We start from the raw sequence: 23,236 nt of genomic DNA on the forward strand, positions 1-23,236 counted from the left end.
TTCTTCAGAAAAGGGTCTGAAGAAGGGTCTAGGCCCGAAACGTCAGCCTTCCTGCTCCTCTGATGCTGCTTGGCCTGCTGTGTTCACCCAGCTCTACACCTTGGTATCTCAGATTTTCCAGCATCTGCAGTTCCTACTATCTCTGATTCAGATGAATACAGCCTTCAGAAGGGAAGAATTAATTGCAAACCATTGTAGTATCAGGTTATAGGGTTTCTTAAGATATCGCTGAATCTCACAGACCCAAGTATATCTGACAGAATCCAAAAGACAACAAGAACATAGGGCCATCACTCCCGCACCCAAAGCAGTAAAAATGTTGACCCTGTAATTCACCACGCAGGGTGTAGGTAGAAGTTCACACTCAGATTGAAAAGACTATGTTCATTAGATGTATAGAAGGCTAGAAGATTTGCCTATTTTGGGCTAAAGGGAAGTAGTTTCCGGTGTAACCCTCATATTTGAAGGTCAGATCTGGGATTTGAAGTTACAAGACTTGAAAAGTGAAAATGAAGTAGGCCAATGGGAATACAGAATAGCTTTGAACTGGTTCCGGGAGAATAAAATGTCCATTTAAAAGTCAGTGTCAACTACAACAAAGGCAGGAATTATTTTTTGGTAATTTTAAAAGTTGACTGGGGATACCTTCCCATGGGTTTAGAAGATAATTTACCTAAAAACTGTATTTATTCACCAAAAATAAACGAAAGAACTGAAGATCTGGATCCAAAACAGAAATTACTGGAGAAACTCAGCAGAAACCACCTCATGGAATCATAGAGTTGTACAGCACAAAAACTGACCCTTCAATCCAACTCTTCCAAGGTGCCCAGATATCCCAAATTAATCTAGTCCCATTTGTCAACATTTGGCCCATATCCCTCTAAACCCTTCCTATTCATATATCCATTCAGATGCCTTTTAAATGTTGTAACTGTACCAGCCTCCTCCTCTGGAGCTCATTCCATACACGCCCCACCCTCTGCATGAAAATGTTGCCTCTTAGGTCCCTTTTAAACCTTTCTCCCCCCTCACCTTAAACCTTTGGCCCCTAGTTTTGGAATCCCCTACCCTGGGAAAAAGACTTTGACAATTCACCCTATCCATGCCCCTCATGATTTTATAAACCTCTGTAATGTCACCCTTCAGCCTCCAGCGAAAATAGCCTCAGCCTATTCAGCCCCTCCCTATAGCTCAAACCCTCCAACCCTGGCAACATCCTTGCAAATCTTTTCTGAGCCATTTCAAGTTTAAAACATCTTTCGTATAGCAGGGAGACAAGAAATGAATGCAGTATTCCAAAAGTGGCCCCAACCAATGTCCTATACAGCCTCAACATGACATCCCAACTCCAATACTCAATGCACTGACCAATAAAGGCAAGTGTACCAAATGCCTTCATTATCTTGCCTACCTGTGACTGCACCTTGAAGGAACTGTGAAACTGCACCCGTAGGTCTCTTTGTTCAGCAACACTCCCAACCTGAAGAAAGGTCACTGGACTCGAAACCTTAGCTCTGTTTTCTCATCACAGGTGCTGTCAGACCTGCTGAGTTTCTCCAGGAATTTCTGTTTTTGTCTTGTGTGTCTTTACTTTTGGTTACTGTTTGTTACCACAGAAGTCTTGAAATCTTGTGTGATCCTCAATCTTATGATCGTTTGATCTTGTGTTCCATTTGCTATAAACATAAATATCTTGTTATCAGTCTCTACACAGATGGTGACAATAGATAAGGCCCTACAATTCTATATATTGTGATCCTGTCAGTTACAATCTCCTGTCAGTTCACAACTGGATCTTTTATAAGTGGGTTTTGGATTGTTTTTAGATTCTTTTGCCACACTCATCTAATGTTACACGGGAAGTATGTCAGAAAGCATTGGCATTTCAGTTGTAAGTTCTTCATGCTAATATCACTTCATCAGTTTACAGAAGAAACTCTTTGTAGCTGTAAACATAACTGACTGTCAGAAGCATAAAGCAAGCCATGCAAACTAATATGACAAAATGGTTTTCTATCTTCATTTAATATCAGCATGGATGCTATTGCATCAATTGGGATGTCTTGGTTGAATGACTTGCAGAAACTTGCTGAATGGGCGAGAAAAGCCAGAGTGGATCCCAATGATCCGCAGAATTCAGATTTAATGCAAGTAATTAAGGTTAGTGAAAATATTCCATGTGTTTGTTGCTTACCAAAACAGAATGATTCTTTTATTTTTAAAAACACCCATTATGTGTTTCATTACACATTAATGTAAGGGGATTGTTGTTAAGCACCTGCAATAAGTGATGACAAAGAATATTTACTATTATTTTACAGTTACATTAATTTTTCTATAAAATATTCAGCTTAAGTTCAAGGGTGTAATTCATTCTTTTGTTTTTCTTCAACAGTACACAACTGAGGAGGGCCAGCATGCTCCTGAATACTTTAGATTAGATCAAATACAAGAAGAGTTTAACTTTGTAACAGATAAAAATCTGGAGCTCTCTAAACGTTTTCAATTACTGATGCTAAGAAATTCTGGAGTTCCTGAATATTGTTGCTTTAAGCAAGTGCCGCCATACGACAAAGAGATATCTGACAATATTTTCCAGGTGGCTAAGAATACTGATTCTTGAAAAATAAAAGTAACTGATAGAAAAATAAAGTTAGGATATTGTTGTGATGCTAATTGTGAGGATGAAATATAGGGAGGTAATAGATAAAGGCATTGCATTTATTTTACAAATCTTGGTGAAAATAAATCTAGAGTAGAATTGAGATAGATCATTAGAGATAATACTCTTTGAAAGGAATCAGAGAGAAGATATCAGAGATTTTGGCCATAATTTTTTGAACAGTGGTATCCCAGTGAAGTGATGCAGGATAGTTGTAGCAATTGAAGTATGTGTTTCCCTGAAAGTGCATATATAGGTAGATAAAGCCATAGGTGGGGCATTTAGTCCAATAATCCAGGCATAATGAAAAAAAACACTGTTTATGCCAGTGCTTAAAGTATTAAATACTTTTAATTCATTCACCGGCTTGACCAGCATTTATTGCCCATTGCACAGTTTAAGAGTCAACCACATTCCTGTGGGCCTGGAGTCACATGTAGGCCAGACTATGTAGGGATGGCAGATTTCCTTCCCTTAAGGACATTAATGAACCAGATGGGTTTTTCTGAGAATCAACAATGGTTTCATGGTCATTGTTAGACTCCTAATTTCTGATATTTATTGAATTCAGGTATGGCATGGTGGGTTTTGGACTCACATCCCCAGCACATTACCTGGGCCTTTGGATTAACACTCCAATGATAAAACCACTAGGCCATTGCCTCCCTGTACTTATCAATGCATGAACAATGTATTGGTTAAAGAGACTTGAAAAACTGGGGCTATTTCTACTGGAGCAGAAAAGGCCTAAGAAATTTAATAGACTTCTAAAATTATATGGGTTTTGATGTTTAATCTGGATGGACTCAGCTACAAGTTAGAATTTGAGTAAGTGAAGCTGGGAGAAGCTTGCACGTAATTCTTTTTCACAGGTAGAAATTGAGGCAGACTATTGCACCTTTTTTTGAAGCAGAGGAAAATGCACCATGGGGAATAAGGATAGCAGCGGATTATGTTTAAATTCTTCTAGCAAAGAACACAATCACAAAATTACTCAATTTTTATGATGCAGAAAGTCATTCAGCCTATTGAACATTTTGATTTGGTGTCAATCTCCTGTCTTTTCTCCATGACTCTGTATGTTGTTTCTATTTAAATAATCATCCAATGCCCTCTCGAATGCCTGAAATGAACCCACTTCCACCACACATCCAGGTAGTGCATTCCAACTGCTAATTACTCACTGTGTGAAAACGGCTTTTCATCTTGTATTTCCATTTGCAAAACACCTTAAATATGTGCCCAATGGTTTTCAGTTCTTTAATGAGTTAAAACAGTTTCTCCCTGTCTTCTCTGTCCAGAGTCCTCATGACTTTGAAAAACTTCTATCAGATTTCTTTCATCAGATTTCTGAAAAGAGTTGCAACTTCTCCAATCTATCCTCATAAATGTTTCTCATCCATGGACCCATTCCTGTAAACTTCTTTGGCACACTACTGCCTTCAAATCAGTTTTAAAGTGTAGCACCCAAAGCTGTACATAATGCTCCAATTGACTTCTAACTAATGTTTTACATTGGTTCAGCTTAACTCCCTGTTTTTGTAATCTATGCTGTACTTATGATGCCTAGAAGACTGTATGCTTTACTATCTGCTCTCTCTAACAGTCCTTATGCATATTTTACACTTATTTAAGGAGTTTACAGTACTTATATTGTATTATGAATAGTGCCATGGTTTTCATGTTTTTCTAGGAATTTGAAAGCCAAAGGGATGACATTTTTGTAAATATCGGTGAAGATTCACTGACAGAACAGAGAATGATGGCACTGAAGCATCTAGAAAAGGTAGTAAAGTGTGAATGAAAACATAAACCTTTCACCTCCTTGATCATTATAATCAACCAATATAAAAATAAGCTTGTAATAATTTATGGATTGCGACCCTTACAGTTCTGTTGACAAATGGCAACATCAATACCTCCTTATTTGTGATGCCTGCAGAAAGTTTGGCAACTGCCTGTTGGCAACTCCCTTTTCTCTCCTTTTGAAATTTTCCATTCCTGCCTTATAAATAAGGTCAAGCTGTTTTTTAAATTACTTTCTTCTTCTGAAGTCAAGGTTTTCCCCTCATCTGGGTCTTTTATCAGTCAGACTCAAATATTAACTTACACTTCATCTCATTAGGTTTCGAATATGCATATAAACATATAAATTAGGAGCTGGTGTAGGCTATTCAGCCCATCAAAACTGCCCCACCATTCTACAGGATCATAGCTGATCTGATTGAACCTCAAATCCGCATTCCACCTACACTGTTTTTCACCCCTTTGATAAACAAGAATCTATTTACCTATTAAAAGTATTCAAGGAATCTGCTTCTATCACCTTTTCAGGAAGAACATTCCAAAGACTTTCAAAGCTCTGGGAGAAACTATTTTGCCTCATCTCAATTTTAAATGGACAACCCCGATTTCTAGTGATCTCTAGTTCTATAAAATCCCATAACAAGAAACGTCCTGTCCTCATCTGTTCTGTCAAGACTCCTCAAGATCTTATATGTTTCAATCAAGTTAACTCTTAATTCTTCTCAACTCCAGTGGATACAAGCTTACCCTGTCTAACCTTTCTTCATGCGACAACTTGCTCATTCTTTATGTCACTCTCTGCATTACCTCCAATGTATTTACATCATATCTTAAATAAGGTGACCAGTACTTTGCACAGTCCTCCAGATGTGGTCTCACCAGTACCCTGTATAACTGAAGCATGACTTCCCTATCTTTTATTCAATTCTCCTCATGGTAAACGTTAACATTTTCTTAGCTTCCTAATTACTTGCTGGACCTACATACTAATTTTTTGCCATTCATGCATGAGAAGATTCAGATGACTTTTCATCTCAGAGCTTTGCAATCTCTCTCTATTTAGATAACGTTTTTACTTTTATTCCTGGCAAAATGGACAATTTCATACTTTCTCACATTATACTCCATTTATCACATCTTTGTCCACTCACTTAATTTAACTATATCTTTTTCTAACCTCTGTATGCCATGTTTCAACTTACACAAATAGCAACACAAGCGAGGAAGTATTACAATCCTCACTTCCTTTAATTAAAATTTACATAACATTGAACAGTCATTGAATTTTAATTACATTTGTTTTTCAGTTATTTACAAATCTATATTAGAAAGGCAGTTATCATATTTAATCTTGAAAACTCTGGCCTTTTGACAAGATTGTGAATAGATACTGCACACACCAGGGCAGTTAGCAGTTGGATTACATTCTAGTAGTATTTGATTTACAGTTACTTTGTAATCCCTATATGTTCTTTGGTCTGCCTTTGCTGCTGCACCGTGAGAGTAATTCTTTTCAGTTTTTGTGGTAATGGTCTCTCGTCAACTCTAGTTCTGTTTTTTTTTCCTTAGGTCTGCAGTAAAGTGGTCTGTCATTCTTTTAAACCATATGTTGGCCTTATATCCTTGAGTCGGGTTGCCAGTACTAAATACCTAAGGCTAATTGGTGATCATATTATCTCAAATTGCAAGCATTGCTTCTATATAAAAAAAGCTCATCAAGTTTATCTTCAGTGATTTCAACTACTTCCTTCCTAGTAAGGTTGGTTTGTCACACTTCATAATGATGCATAATCCTGCTTCCTGAAGTGATTGGGACTCTCACCCTTCCCTGGGGATTTTCGCTCCATAACTTAATTCTATATGTGATTTCTCCAACTGACACTGACACAATGTTCAACAGTGTAGCAATTCAGGAATCATGCTGACTGATACCCTCTTCTCTACCTCCACGTACGGTTGCTCCCTAATGTTTCTTGGAATGCAATACCTTGCAAATTTCCATTGGATATCCTTGTTCTTCTAATCATATGGTTCTCAACTGACTCCTCATTGACCTGCTGCTATATGATATGAGCATGCAGTGACTGTTGTTTCCCTCCACCAGCGCTTCCTCCATGTATCTTTCTATCTTCTCCATTTAACTTCTTCTGACATGCCTTGGTGAGATGACTCTCCATTTTGCAGCTGTAACACTGTCTTTAGAAATGGACAATTCCATACCCACTTGGCCTAAGCGTTAGCAATAGGATTTAGGAGTACCACTTCAAACAGTGACTGCCTTTGTTCGATTTTTCAGTTTTCTCATCTGCTGCTTATTTATGTAAACAGACTACTGGAGGCTCTAAAACCCTGATTTTTTTTTTTGTTATTCATTCATGGGATAAGGCTCCACATTTAGTGCCCGTCCTGAATTGCCTAGAGGGCTGTTAAGTGTCAGCCACATTGCTGTGGGTCTGGAGTCACATGTAGGCCAGACCAGGTAAGGATGGCAGTTTCCTTCCCTAAAGTGAACCAGATGGGTTTTTCTGACAAATTGACTATAGATTCATGGTCATTATTAGACTATTAATTCCAGACTTTTTAAAAAAAAATTGAATTCAAATTCCACCACGTGCCAAGGGAACTCAAACCCAGGTGCTTAGAATGTTATCTGACCTCTAAGATTAGCAGTCCAGCAGCAATGCCACTAAGCCATCACCTCCCCATATCAAATCATCTCAAATCATGTTCTGCCTTATCTATGGACAATATTAATCGGGAAACTGTTGAAGGCTAACTTTGGCAATGTCAGCAACTCACAAAAAATGCATTCATTTTTTAAACTGCACATGTATCTGTGCTGCATTAATCTCTGCTGGAATCTTCAAATTTGCAATTGATGGAAGAGTTTTTAAAAGCCATGACAAATTCTCCAATATTCTCAATTAACTGATTCCAAATTCCAATTAGCTTTCTGCATCGAATGGTCTGGGACTATAGTGTTGCTTAAGGTTATATAAAATATCTGATAGTGTGTGTCTTTTGTATTATTAATCATCAGAAAGTTCTTGAGTGTTTCATATACTCTTGGGACTGCTTCAGTCAGAAATATTGCTTTTTCCTTTCTCCTTTTGCTTGATTAACAGAGTGATTAGAGGAGTTGAGGACATTATTAGTAATGAAATACATCCACATAAACACTGAAAAACTATCATCCCCAAGCCATCATCTGCACAAATCAGCATTGATAAACTGCCAAAATCACCAGATTATTATCCTGCTCTTTGACCAACTCTCACACCACTTCAGCCCTTCAACACTTTGCTTTAGGCCTCAATGACATCAGTGACTTCTGCCAGGTTACCTTGTGTGCAGGACACACACATATATCATGCATCAGCACAGTATACATCTTATAGGTCTTAACTCCTCTCTTGGCTTTCAGTTCCTTGCTTTTATTTGGAGGCTGCCAACATCTGTTAGCTTTATGTTGCTTTCTTAGCGCAAACTCAAGGACCAACACCGACTTACAGACTGCCTGCCACTGTGTGGGTGACATTGCTGCTTTTGCATATAGGTTCTTTAATACTCAGTCACAGGTTACCAGCTTCTGTAGCTTGCACTTCCTTTGCAACACAGAGGGAGAGGCAAGCAGCTCGTCATGGAGGGGAGCGCCAAACAGTCAAGGTGCCAGATATGCCACTGAATGCAATGGGCTATGTCAATTTCCTACCTACAACCTGTACCAGCAGTTTATGCAGTAAACACTCTGCGTGTGCTTCAAGTAAATGAGCATGTCTGAAAGTCAAAGGGGAGCAATCCTAAGTGGGGTGAAAAGGAACTATGGTATGTCAGGGACTTCTATAGTCAATCAAGTGGCTTGGCCTATTCCAATCCAGGGGTTGGCCATAGTCAGTCAGGCATTTAGTCCTACCAGAGTCCAGAGATTCACCTCCTTACAGTCCAGCATGGAACAATGGTCATTCCTGCAAACTGTCCAAAAGTTACAGGCAGGCCAGTCAAAATGCTTTGGAGACATAATTCTGGGAGTTTGTCCAAAGTCTTCCAGCAATGAGTCAGAGATTGGGATTGAGAATGATGAAAGTGTATAGAAGAGAAGCTAATGCACAAATAGAAAAGTTCGGGTGTCTGATGAATGAGTAGGAAGTGCAGAGGGCAGGGAGGATTAGTAATTTGGAAGGATCAGATGGGTAAGAGCCATTGAGTGGACAGGATGTTTGCAATAATGAGATGAGTTGTCCGAGAACCTTTGTGAAAGGCGTATGCAGTGGCAGAGTTAGAGTGAGTGATGCCCTGTGATTGTGAGGTAGCAGAGAGATAATAGTGACACTTACCTTTGCAGAGTGCAGAAGATAATTTATAATCTTCCTGCAGTGAGAGGTGTCCTGCTTCATCCAGAACACAGCACTGACCCAGACTGCAATTTGGGTCCAGGCTGTCTGTGTCTGGTGGCATGGCTGTTTTTGGCGGTCTGCAGGAAAAAGGACTGCCCTCCTTCATCTCTGGGGCATGTTCTCAGTGAAAGCAGTCAAGCACCATAGTATGAGGACCAGTTTCTGGCTTGCACCATCTGAAGTGGTGCGCAGTAAGGCTTTAAATGTGGCTCCAATAGATGGTTTTGGCAGTGGCAAGCATTTATACCCAAGAAAGGTGCCCAAAAACCCAATCACATAATTAATAGGATGAAAGTGGGAGATTTTGTGAAAAATGTTGCTTGGAGTAGTGGAGGATTGGGCAACATGAATCTCACTCAACAAAGCACTTTAACTAAAAATGTTAAAATTCTGCTCAGTGTTCAGAGATCCTGCCCAGTTTTCTGAGATCCTTTGTCTTATAAAAGGCTGTAATATCATTATAAAGAGTATTTAAAGCAAATTAAGGAGAAGCTAGAACACCACATGAGGGAGTAAGATGCAAAATGTTAGATGTAGAGAGGTCGGAGTAGATTTGAGCGAAGCGCTAGTGACTATGTTAGGGCAAATGATTTGTATCTGGAATGTAAATTCCATATTTACAGGAATTTTAAAAATTGATGACATTTATTTTTCAATGTTTCTAAAGTTGTTTATTTGACTTACAGTTTTCATAAACTATCCTAACACATTATATTCATCGTGCCTGCTGTTCTAAATGATTACAGCCAATAGCTAGTGCTATCCATGTGGGTGTTTAGGCTACATTTGTCAAAAGGAGATCTACATCATGGGTAGCTGATGGTACTTAAAAGATAATTGTACCTCTTGAAGACAAGGCTCATTATGGCTGTTAGATGTTGTGGAAGCCCTCTGAAAATTTCAAAGTTTGAAGACTTGCATATGCAACAGGTTTTCTAAAAATACACAGTTGGTCCTCTGTAGTTTGTGGGGAAGACAGACATTCTGGGCCAAATTTTTAATTTGCTCTGGATGTGGGATCAGTAACTAGCAGTTTGCAGAAATGGTATGCCTCTAGATCATTTTCCAGAAGTCAAAATCAGGGTTGAAATGGGTTCTTGACCTCATGAACTCATTGCCATAGAAGGCTGTGGAGGCCAAGTCATTGAGTGTAATTAAGATAGAGATACATAGTTTCTTCATTAGTAAAGGGATCAAAGGTTATGGGGAGAAGGCTGGAGAATGGTGTTATCAAACATATCAGCAATGATTGAATAACAGAGCAGACATGAAGGGCTAAATGGCCTAATTTTGCTCCTATATCTTATGGTCTTATGGTCTTTGCCCTTTGCAGTAAACTTCCATTAGGGCAGCCTCAGCAGCAACAATTTTTAAATTTCAAGGTTTTAACAGTGCTAAGGGAGCCTCCGTGTTGAGGTCCCCTTTCTTTTCCTTTATTACATTGACAGTCTAAAGCTCTTTCTTGCCACCTTAGCACTGTCAAAACATCTCTTTCATTGTTGGAATGCCGTCCTAATTGTGAGCCATCCCTGGCAATTAATTAGATTCACAGTCGAAAATCAGGTTTTGCGTGTCACTCTCATGCTTTGCATTGTCCTGTCTGGGAATTATCCTGACATTGCAGTTCCAAACGAGAATAAAAATTCAGCCTTCTCTATTTATGAAGTGGGGGAATTCAGAAGGCCTATCATACATGTATCTAAAAGAAAATAAGAGATGGCAGTCAGGAATGTAGCTTAAAGAAGATTAATGCAGTTTAAAGACCCGAGATCAGAATTGGCAAGGTGCGTGAGTTCATTTTTCAAATATCCAATTAAAAATATTCAATCAACTGCACCATTATTAGCCCCATCCAATGCCAAATTCATTTTACCCCATCATCCACACAACAATCTCTATTCTTCAATCCATATTACTTTCCTCACTCTTAATGCTGTTACAAGACTTACAACCACAACTCACAGCTTGCACACTCTGAAACTTACTAAACTATGATAGTCACATCATTTAAATATATTTCAGGTCTCTCACTGACATCCAGGGGCTCATTTCAGGTCCTACTGATTTGTGTAACCAGTTTTCTGTACCTAATATCTTCACTGGAAAGTAATCGAATTGTTATATGAATTGTTCAGAGAGGCCTTAGTCATATCTATTGCATGGAGTCTATCACATGGAAACAAACTTTGAAGTCTTATTGGTTGATACTGACACTTATAATGCACTGAAACTCAGGGGCAAGGGCAGAAAGCATGGGCCCTTATTCCATAATCTGAACATAATGGGCCTCCTAGAGACCTGGGCTCTTGCTATTGGGCTCTGATGTACCCTCTATCCTAGTTTATGCAGAAACACCTTCTGCTCAATGATTTCTATCCATCCTTCTCACATCATCTCTTTTTCTTCTCTCATATGTGTGCCAAAACTATGGTTAAAGCATTAATGCTACCTGCTTCAGTCACCCCATGGGGAAGTGAGTACCATAATCTCACTACTCTGTGTAAAGGACATTACCCCTAAATCCCTAATTTGATCTATTATTAGTTCTTTTATATTTATACCCCTGTCTGGACAAGCCCACAAATAGAACCAATTTTGCTGAGTTCATAATTTACAGTCCTCTGTCAGCTTTCTGTTAATACTTCTCTTCTCCAGAGTTGTGTAATCTCAAGTCAACCTTCTAAGTATGAAATGAGACTATTATGAAATAGCACAAAATTTATTTCATTAATATATATTTCCCAAATTATTACTAGATCCATTCAGATTATAGTAAGAGTTAAGGAGAAAATAATAACAGGTTATGTACTGAATTCAGTTTATGAGAGTCTTATCATTTAGTTTTGCATGTGTGAATAATTTGATCAACATATAAAGCTAGGCCTTTCAATTAATCTTAAAACTTCGGTCATTGGAGATGTTTAGATTGCTTTTCACATGCATGAAATAGTTCTAAAATGTTTAATTTTACAATAATTAATTAACATGTTATCTGGAAGGTAAAAGCTTCTGTGATGAAAAAGCTTTTGAGGGTCAGGCACCATTATACAGTGCAAGACATGGTTGTTGAATGTGAAGAAATTAGTACCATAAGGTGAGCTATTTGCTGCATTTACTGAATCGTGAAAAAAAAATCAAATTGTTTGCTTATTTTGATGAAGTGAATGGCCAATAAAATAATACATGTTGGTTGGGGATACAAACTAAAAGCAGGGAATGATACCTGTGCCATAGTTGGTAATTACATGCCCTCTTTAGTGTTGGGTCTTTTGCTTCATTTAAGTCAAAGATATCTAAAAGGCATTCTATGGCCAACTGCTGATAAAATCATTTCAGGTCACTGCATGACTAACAGAGGAAAAGGAGACAAAATGTTTAGGAGAGTCGTGATTTGTTGGGAGAGTGTGAACAATAAGACAGGAAATGATTGAATTGGGAGTAAATATTGTGTAACAAAATGAGAAACGTCAAGTTTAGCCAGGAAAAAGAAAAACAATATACCATTGATGAAAGCCTGCTGAAGGATCATAGATTCAATGTCATACAGCGCAGAACAGGCCTTTTGGCCCATCAAGTCTGCACCGACATTATTATCATTCAAGGTGCACTAAACCCAATTTTCTGCACTTATCCCATATCCTTGAATGTTGTGATATTCCAAGTGCTCATCCAAATATTTTTTAAAGGTTGTAAGTTTTTCAGCCTCTACTACCTTCCCAGACATTGCATTCCAGATTCCCACCACCTACTGAGTGAAAAAGTTTTTCTCAAATCCCGGCTGAATCTTCAGCCCCTTACCCTAAAACTATGACCCGCATGATTGACCCCTCAAACAAAGAGAACAGCTGCTCTCTATTCACTGTGTCCATACTCCTCGTAATCTTATATACCTCAATCATGACCCCCTCAGTCTTCACTGCTCTAAAGAAAACAATCCAAGCCTATCTAGTCTCTCCTCAATTTCTGCGTCCAAGGGAACATACTGGTGAGTCTCCTCTCTTGACATCCTTCATGTGGTGAGATGACCAGAACTGCACACAGTACTCAGCTGTGGCCTAACAAACACTCTGTACAACTCCAAAATCACCTCCTTGCTCTTATACTCTACACCCACAACTGATTGTCCCATATGCCTTCTTAACTGTCCCAATCATATGCTGTGCTAACTTCAGGGATCTGTGAATAATCACAAAATCCCTCTGTTCCTCTAAGCTACCCAGTGTCCTGCCACTCATTAAATACTCCCTCATTTTGTTGTTTCTTCCAAAGTGCATCACCTCACACTTATCAGGATTAAATGCCATTTGCCACTGCTCTGCCCATCTGACCAGCTCATCTATATCTTCTTGCAACCTACAACCTTCTTCTTCAACTTGCTTAACTTTTCCCCAAATTTTCATCTGTATCATTTGTACCATTTATAATGAGCAATACTGATCCTTGTGGTACACTGTTAGACACTGGGCTCCAGTCAATCAAACAGTTTTCTACCACTATTCTTTGTGTCCTATTACTAAGCCAATTTCTGATTTTTCCCGCGAAGTTTCCCTGAATTCCAGGAGCTTTAACCTTCTCAATCAGTCTCCCACGTGGGATCTTGTCAAAAGCTTTGCTAAAATCCATATAAGACTCCATTGAACTTCTCTCATCCACACACTTGATCACATTTTGAAAAATTCTAACAAATTTGTTAGGCATGACCTGCCTCTGACAAAGTCTTGCTGACTGTTCATAAACAACTCATACCTTTCCAAGTGGATATTAATTCTCCTTCAGAATTTTCTGCAATAGTTTTCCTACCATTGATATGAGACTCATCGTTCTGTAATTTCCTAGTTCATCTCTACCACCCTTTTTGAAAAGTGGAACCATATTAAACATCCTCCAGTGCTTTAGCACTTCCCTCCGTGGCCAGAAAGGAATTAAAAATTTGTGTCAGAGCCCCTGCAATTTCCCGCCTTGCCTCCTAAGGCAACCTGGGATGCAAATCATCCAGGCCAGGGGATTTGTCCATTTTTAAGCCCGGAGTCTCCAGTACCTCTCTATTTCCTCATTAATCAGTGCATGTTCCTCAAAGTACCTTTTTCTGAATTCTGTACGTACATTCTCCTTTACCAGGGTGAAGACCAAAGAGAAGAATTCATTTAACACCCTTCCAATATCCTGTGGCTTGACACACAGGTTGCCACCTTGGTCCCTAATGGGCCCTAGACTTGGTTAGACAATATGTGATTGATTATCTGGAAGTAGTTAGCCTGGTGCCTGCTGCATTCAGTAGGTGGGGGTGGGGAAGAGGTCCAGTTTATGAAAGTTCCTCAGACAGGCATTAGCCTGTTATGTATATGCAGATTGTGCTGGATACCTCACTTTTTTCACCAATGACAGACAGTGCACACTGTACGTGTAATGAGCATCTAAATCCCACCTGCTATATTGGATGCAAGATACCAATTTTAGCAAATAAAACCAACAGGGTGCCATTGAATTTCAAGGCCAGTGCTGTATATCTTATCATCTATCCACTTCTAACTATTAAGTAAAATGCTTGAAGGTTTAATTTTTGCTAAGTGTCATGCCGTAATTGGGGAGTGCACCAGTAAAAAAGTGTACTACTCAGGACAAAAGCAATTCATACCAGGTTTCACCAGTAAAACAAGAATGCCTATGTTTATATTAACATAATTATCTTTAACAAGAGCAGAGTTAGGATTTCTAATCTATTATCATGCAGCTTAAACATTACTCTCAAAGCTTCCCATTGCACACATAATTAAATAATTAAATAATCATAATTAAATCAGACAAAAGATAAATTGTTTAACACAGATACTATGGTGGAAAAAGGATATAGACTGGGTAAACAAATTTCCAAAGATCAAAAGTCTAGGCGACAAGGTGAAATGATATATTTCACAGTCCTTTTGATTTTAGCAATGATGACATGCTGTTGTCTGTAGAGCAATGGTTGATGTTCCCTGCATTTTTCTTTCCTGCTGCACAGACCTCTGAGGTCCATGTATGGCAGTGACTTAACCATGCAGAATGTGTTGTGTTGTATGCAACATGTTGGTGCCATGCAGTGTAGAGTAAATGTTGTTGATGTTGTTCTTTAATTTGATAGTTAATGGGGTGGATCAAAGTCTTTTCTTGTTTCAAAATTCTTTCTTTCAAGCTTTTTTGGTTTAACTGTCTTTTTCCAAATACAGAGAGAGAGAGGTGGGGTGCTTTCTGTTTCAGGGCTTTGATTGGTATTTTCTCTGCTGCCCAGACCCTTACAGCTTTTAACACAATGCTGCTCAACTGATCATAGGGCTGTCGTCAGGTAGAAATTCCTTAACTCAAAAGACTGTTGGCGCTGCTCGGTGTCAAATTCTCCATTTCACTGTTTCAAAAAGCAGCATATTGCACAGCTGAAAACAATATGCAGCACTTGATTTCTAAGTTGCACAACGCACCTGCTATTCCAGTGATATAACAGTCCAACTTCCATTTCAGTTTATAATCCTAAAATAGAATACATATGGTCTCTTAAATAAGCAGTAAAAATGATAAGTCCTCATTCTTGCATTGTAAATTTGCAAATTTAAGTTAATGAAATGGGTATAAGTACAAACTGTACATTAAAGGACATGTAAGATTCTTGTTAAAAAGCAATTTAAATAATTTTGCAGATTTCTTTCATGACAGTTTACTTTACATAATTTTCTAATTTGCACTGCAGGAGGTTGGAATGCAACAACCCACATTCCAAAACAAATTTCAAACCCCTTCTAACCATCTAGTGATTGGAACCAGATGGATCTTGGTGACTTAACGATCCTTGATGGCGTTGTTAACCTGGTCCTATTAGGGAGCCCTGGCTTACAGATATAAACAGGGGATCTGGCAGCCACAGCGAGTGTACTATGCACAAGTAAACAAAGGATGAGACTTGGTGACTGGATATTGGTCTCTGTGCAGTTATTTTAGTGGCAAACAGGAGTGGAATAATATGTGGCTCTAGAACATTTGCTTGTAACAGTTGTCTGTGAGTTGGGTTAAGCATTTCTGGCATCATGCCTTTATTTGGGAAACTTGACTCATTCAATCCTGCTGTTGAAGACTGGACCCAGTATGTGGAAAGCATGCAATATTTTCCCCCGGAAAATGACATTGGGGCAGATGAAAAGCAATGAGTAATCCTTCTGACTGCTTATGGACCTGCAGCATTTTTGGTTTTTAAGAGTTTAACTTTCCCAGAGGCACCAAACACTAAAATCTTCCAAGAGTTGACGGATTTGGTTAAGGAATATTACGACCCCAAACCTCCTCTAATTCTGAAATGCTGTCGGTTTTATTTGGCTCTACAAGACTAAGGGGAGTCCGTATTGGGATTTTTGATTAGGTTAAGATAACTGGCAGAGGCATGGGATTTGTGGTTAACTCTGACTTGCTCAGAGACCATTTGGTATGTGGGATTAATGACATAACCATGCAAAAGCACCTACCAGCTGAAGCCCAACTGAACTTCAAACAGATGCTACAACTGGCTTTGCTATTAGAGCTCCATACCATCCATTGTCCAATGATCCGGCAGAAAGACTGATCCAAACACTGAAAGCAGGCTTAAAGAAATGGCTACTGCTTTACTTGACACCAAACTTTTCTAGTTACTGTTCAATTATTGGCCCACCCCTCAAACAACCGCAGAGATAGCTTCAACAAAGTTGCTGATTGGGAGAAGACTCTGTACCAAGTTAAACCTGGCATTCCCAGACCTGGTGGGGAGGGTGAAATGGCAACAAGAACACTAATGCCGGCCACGTGCTTCCTCTAAGTGATAGAGACAATTTATTTAAAGCTTGGTGCCAGAACCATGGAATTGGCCCTGCATGGTTACAAAGCAAGGTTAACATGAGGTCAGGTCCTGAGACTTACAAAGTTTAGGTAGGTCCTGAACAAACATGTCGATCAACTGAAAATTGTTACCTTGCAAACGGGGCAGGAGGAAAACATACCTGACCCCTCAGAACAGCCAGAAGGCCTGTCAGAAACAATGGGTTCTCCCCCTCCATCTAGCATCAAGGATACCTCAGAGTCCAAGATGGATACAGCCTCGATACTGTTACCACGGAAAAAGAGGAGGAAACTGTCCTGATATACTCCAGACGCAAGAGACAAGCTTCAATCCAGCACACACTGCCCATGTCAGAGTCTGAATCAGAGGAACCGGACCTGGGGCAAAAATATCCCAGGAAAAGCTACCAGAGAAAGATTACGCCTACACCCTGGACTTAGTCGGGTAGGGAACGTTGTGAGTGGACCCAGTTGGATCTCATTAACAACCCCAAAAAAGGATCTCATAGTCAACCTGGGACAATCAGGGAGTCCTGGTTGATAGTTATAAACAGGGGATTCAGAGAGTCTTCTGACTTCAGGAACTGACTCTGAGCTGGCTAGTCACAGCCAGTGTACAGTGCACATATAAATAGAGGGCGACTAGGTGATGGATACCAACCTCTGTGCAGTTATTTCAATCCACATTCTACCAAATATTTGTTAAAAGTTTGGGTTTCATGCCAGAGTTCTTTAAAATTGATTTCACTATAATAGCTTATGTTTTAGAATGAAAATTAGAGGAAATTAAATAAAATTTTATTTTATACACTTTTACTTGTTAGAATTGAACGGTATCAACACAAGACATCAAAACTTATTATGCTATTTTTTGTGTCAAAGCCAAGTAAGTCTTGCCATGTTAAGCATGATTGCACCTCGAAAAAAAATGAAACCACTGCGTAAGGAGAGAAAAAAAATACCTGCCCAGACCTTATCTGATGGAGATGTCAAGCTGCTTATTAATGTATTAGGAGCATACAACATTCCAATGAGGAAATGTATTATCAGGTAAGAAGTATCCGACCACTCAGCTCAGAATTTTAAATTTGATTGATTTAAATAAAGTGGAATAAAAAGCTAGCATCTGAAATGATGACCATAAAATTGGATGGTTGGTTGATAGGGCATTCTAGTTCACTCATGGTTTTTAAGTAAGGAAACTTGCTGTCTTTACTTATTCTGGCTGACAAGTGACTTCAGATGCACACCAATGTGGTGACACTTAGCTACCATTCAAAATGGCCTAGTAAGCCCTCCAGTTAGCAAATTTGGCTTGATTCCTGGATGGCTGGTTTTGATGCAATGGCAACAGCCCAAATTCACTTTCTGGACTGGCTGAGATCACCATGAAGATCCTGTCTTCTCAACCTCATCCCTTAGCTGATGCATGTAATCCTCTGGTTAAACATGCAATTAGTTGTCTGCCTCTGAGAGAGCAGCTTCTGGTATACCGGGACTATGGTGACTTTCATTTTTTACTTTGCATCAAACTACTAAAAAATAAACAAAAGAAAACTGAACAGATTATCTAGCATTGACTTAGACACAAGCCAAGCAAAGAATTTGCCTTCAGGGCCAAATCCTGGAATTCACGCCAAACAGCACAAAGGGTGTGTCTACGTCAAACAAACTGCAATGTTCAAATAATGAGCTTCACATTACTTGTAAAGAGTAGTTAGATAGGGATAGACAATAAATATCCTTGCTAAAGACACCAAATTCCAGGGAAAATTTAAAATAAATACAAAATAGCCTCATTTTTACAATGACCAGACAGTCGTTATTCTAGTCTAGATGGGAGATGAAACTAAGGACCCTGAGGAATCCACATTGTCACAGACTATGAAGGAATTGCAGGAGAAATTGAATATTCTGCTGGGCAATTTCCCTATTCTTGAACTCACTGAAAGTCCCCATTTTAATTGGAGAGTTTGGACAGTTCAGACAAAATTAAGTAAAATAGTTATTCAGGAAAGATTAAACTATTAAATACATTTGAGCAACTAGTAAACTGACCCCAAATTTACCTCGCACACTTTCAATTACATATTCCCCAGACCACTTACACTCCCAAACCCTGATGTGACCCTTGCCTCTCCCCAGAGGACCCAATACCTCCCTCCCCCAACTCTCACCCCAATCTTCCCTTCCCTTGTTCCAGACCCAATCTGTCATCCCTCCCTTGGAATCTGCCCCCTTCACCCCCACTCCAGACCCATTTCCTTCCATTTTCTCTTACTCTGAACCTGATGAATTTGGTGCCAGTCTTTTCCATCAAATATCCTTTTATTCAGAAAGTTGAATGCTGCACTGGCACACTAGAAGTGAAGAGCCATTGTCAATGTCAGCCCCTGTTGAGAGGAAGCATCCAACATGTAAGAACTTCCTTGCATGGGAGGAGCAGGCTGGTAGAGAACCATTGCCTTTTGGATGTTCAGCCAGAGACCCATTCTCTTATAGCCCTCCATGAATGCATGGTGGTAGTTTGGAGCTTGGCCTCTGAGTGTATGAACACAAATGGTGTCTGTATATTGCAGTTTGATGACAGAGGTTGGGCTGTTGTGTACTGGACTGGAGGTGATGTTGGCTGATTTAGCTTAGTTTCTTGCAAAAGATGTAGAGTACCTCTGCTCTGGCAGGGAGCTTTATAGAGATAACGTGGAGCGTTGCAGCAAGGACGATGGAAAAGATCATTGATTTAATGACACTACGTTACTTGTTTCCACTTCAAACTTGTTTTGTATTTTGGCAGGGATTTATCTGTGCAGGTGGTTTTATTGGTTCTCTACTGTCAAATGTCCTTTTGGGCTGGGTTGTGCTGAGATGGTGACAGGTCGGGAGCTATGTAATGTGCTCTTTCTTCACAGAGTCCTTGAGTTCATTGACACTGATGTGTCCTACTACAACGCTTCTACAATTTCTGAAGTTATTGGACCAGGTTGGTGGAGATCGTCATATGAATTAGGTGGTGGTTTGTTCAGCCACCGCCAACTCATGTAATGGCACAAGTGGTGTGAATATTCTTCTGGTTCCTTATTTAGATAATGACATAGTCAAGAAGGTCTGTCTCTGAGCACTTTGTGTTGCTTTGAGGTCTTGTACTTTCATCACAGAGTTTAGCATGGTTCTGAGGAAGTGTCACCGGACCCGAAACATTAACTCTGTTTTTTCCTTCACAGATGCTGCCAGACCTGCTGAGCTTTTCCAGCAATTTCTGTTTTGTAGCATGGTGAGAGTTTGAATGTTGTCATCCTGAGAGATATGCTACATGTTGCCATTATTTCTTCCATGGGTTAGCACCTGAACAATCCTACTAATCTTTTGGAAAATTGGTTTTGAGGCATAAAGAGGTGCATTACTTCTGCAGTATTTCTAGCCTCTGACCTGCTCTTGTAGCCACTGTATTTATATGGCTAGTCCAGTGTGGAGAAGTGATGGAGTCATGATAATGTCAATGGACTAGTAATCCAGAATCCCAAGCTGATGTTCTGGAACCATGAGGGCAAATTCTACAATGGGAAATGGTGAAGTTTAGATTCAGTAAAATGTGGAATTAAAAACTAGCCTAATTATGAACATATATCCTTTGTCAACTGTCGTAAAACAAATCTGGCTTACCAATGTCTTTGGAGTAGTAAATCTGCCATTTTTATTTGTTCTGGCTTAAAAGTAACTCTAGCCCCCCAGCAAAGTGGTTGACTCTTAAATTCCCTTTGGACATTCAAAGATAGGCAATAAATGCTGGTCTAGCCAGCAATACTCAAAAGTTAGAAAGGACAGTCTGTGTTCATCAGTAACCTGCAGGAAGTTGATTATGCAATGATAATGCCATTGAATATCAAGAGGAAATGATTAGAATCTCTCCTGTCATTGCCTGGCACTTGTGTGGCGTGAATTGTTACTTGCCATTTTTTAAAATTCATTCTCAAGAATGACAGCATCACTAGCTGGGTCAGGATTTATTGCCCATTCCTAATTGCCCAGAGGGCAGTTAAGAGGCAACCCCATTGATGTGGGTCTGATAAAACTCCAGTTTCTGTTATTAAATTCAGTTTCCTCCATTTGCCTTGGCAGGATTTGAACCCAGGACCCCAGAACATTATCTATGTCTCTGAATTAACAGTCCAGTGAGAATACCACTTGGTCATCAATGCCATCCCCCCCAACACCCAACAAACCCCTTGTCAGCCCAAGCCTAGATATTGTCCAGGTCTTGCTGTATTTGGATATAGACTGCTTCAGGAACCATGAATGGTGCTGACCCTTATCCAACTGTCAATGAATATCCCTACTTCTGACCTTATGATGGAGGGAAGGCAATTGATAAAGCAACTGAAGATGGTTGGGCCTAGGACATTACCCTGAACAACTCTGGGCTAGGAGGCCTGGGTTCCAGGGTTCAACCTGCTCCAAAGGTTTGTAATAATATCTCTGAAGAGGTTGATTAGAAAATATCTACCCTGAGGAACTCCTGCAGAGACGCCCTGGAGCTGAGATGACTGAACTCCAACAACCACAACCATCCACATATGACTCCAAGCAGATTTGTATCATTTTCATTGTTTGCCACACTAAGACACTAGATAGCATTCACCAGCTTTGAACCCTGTATTCTTGTATACACAACATCTATTTATATCAGGAAAAATATTGACCCTTGGAGAACATTACTATCTACCATCCTCCAATATGAAAAACATTTATTATAATTTGATCTTTTTTGCCCTTTAGGCATTTTTTCCCCATTGTTAACTAATGTTTAGAGTAGTAGTTTAGGGTTAGAGTTAGGCTTTTGTAAGTTTCATATAGATATGATCTAATGCTTTCCTTTCGTCAATCATTTACAGTAGTTAACTAAAGAATTCAAATATGTTCTGTCTTTTTCAAGTTTGTGCTGTTCTGTATAATTAATTCAAATCTCTCTAAGAGCCTGTAGATGTTTTGATTTTATTTTTAAAAAAACCTTTCTCACAACTGAATAACCTGTAGTTACCAAGGATGTCCTTATACCCTTTCTTGAATAAGAGTGTTATATTTGCCATTGTCCATTTCTCTGGCACTTCAGTGTATCTTGTTTAAGGAAAGTTTACGTCAAGCTCTTCTGCTATCTCCATTCCTACTCCCTTTATTGACCTGGAATGCAAGTCATCCAGACCAAACAGTTTATCCAGCCGAGACAATGCCAACCTTTTAGCATATTCTTTCTCGCAGTTTTCACCCTTTCCATTACCTCTATCATCTTCACTTCTACTGACGTTTTCTCAATATTTTCTTTCTTAGTAAACGCCACTACAAGATATTCATCAAGTAATCTAGTCTTGTCCTGTATGCCTCAGCATATATTCCCTCTCCATCCCGAATAAGACATAGCCTATCTCTTATTATTCATTTGCTATTTACTTGCTAGTAGATTTATGGATTACCTTTTATTGTATCTGCCGTTCTGTTCCCATACTTTTCTTGCCAATATTGATTTCCTCTTCACTTTCCCTCTCAATTTATTAAATTTGGCATTTTTTTCTTGAAACATTCATTTGAAGTACATAATGCATCCTTTATTTTGTTTCACCATCTTTTCCATCTCCCTTGTCACCCTCGAAGACATGGCTTTTTCGCCCTGTCTTTCACTCTTTTGAAAAATATTTAGCCAGTAGCTGAAACATCTCCTTGTTAAGGATCAGTCATTCTTCCATTTAAGCTTTCTGTCAGATTGTGTGTTTCCAATGCACACTGCCATTAAGATGGCCACTGGGAGACTTTTGCACATGGTGCTCGGGGCTCCCAAATAATGTTGGTCTCCTGTGCCTGGAATTTCAGTTGCTAATATGCCCCTGTGTATGCATGGATGATGTCAAGAGCAAATAAGAGTGGGCTGGGATTTGAAATTAACTTTGCATATCAAGCAAGAGACTTTGGGATCTGAATGCCAAGTAAATCAGTTTCAATTAGCCCTTCCCTCGTATCCACTTTACAGGCAGAATTACATTTCTAAAATATAATTTTCTGAAACATTTGCATTTTCATTCAAATTACATAATGCTAACTGTCATTGTATGACGGGTGAACTCTAATCTTGCATTCTGAAGTATCGAAATCTCATGATTTAGAATATTTAATATCAGTGACGTTCTGGAGCTTCTGCCCTTGTGAATATATGGGCAGCACCATTTTTATTATAGGGAACTATTGCACTGTTACTTTGTAGTGACATACTCATACATTGCTTTAATTCTGCACGTATATGTAATGCTTATTAGTCTTAAATGCAGCCTTTCCTGTCAATTGTTGGTTCCATTTTATTCTGGCTAGCTCCTCTCTCTTCTCATTGAAATGATCTCTTTCTAATTTGGATATTCTATTTTCGGTTATTCCTTGCTCTTCTCCAATACTAATCAAAACCTTGTGATACAATGATCACTTTTACTCAAATGTGTACTCACAGACACTTGGTTCACTTAATTCCCCAGCATCATATCTGGTAATACTCCTTCCT

General features: G+C 39.2%; 1 protein-coding gene across 1 annotated transcript in view; it reads left to right on the top strand.

The window, feature by feature from the left end:
* The window catches only part of LOC109922808 (protein CC2D2B-like), a 158,169-nt gene that overhangs the window by 65,725 nt on the left and 69,208 nt on the right, over positions 1-23,236 (top strand). The window contains exons 16-22 of the mRNA XM_048609173.1: positions 2,037-2,163; positions 2,399-2,602; positions 4,359-4,451; positions 11,865-11,959; positions 17,584-17,751; positions 19,611-19,681; positions 19,785-19,804. Coding sequence (XP_048465130.1) covers positions 2,037-2,163; positions 2,399-2,602; positions 4,359-4,451; positions 11,865-11,959; positions 17,584-17,751; positions 19,611-19,681; positions 19,785-19,804 — 778 coding nt within the window. The remainder of the gene's footprint in view (positions 1-2,036; positions 2,164-2,398; positions 2,603-4,358; positions 4,452-11,864; positions 11,960-17,583; positions 17,752-19,610; positions 19,682-19,784; positions 19,805-23,236) is intronic.

This window comes from Rhincodon typus, chromosome 20, assembly GCF_021869965.1.
Source record: "Rhincodon typus isolate 14 chromosome 20, sRhiTyp1.1, whole genome shotgun sequence".
Lineage (NCBI taxonomy): Eukaryota > Metazoa > Chordata > Chondrichthyes > Orectolobiformes > Rhincodontidae > Rhincodon > Rhincodon typus.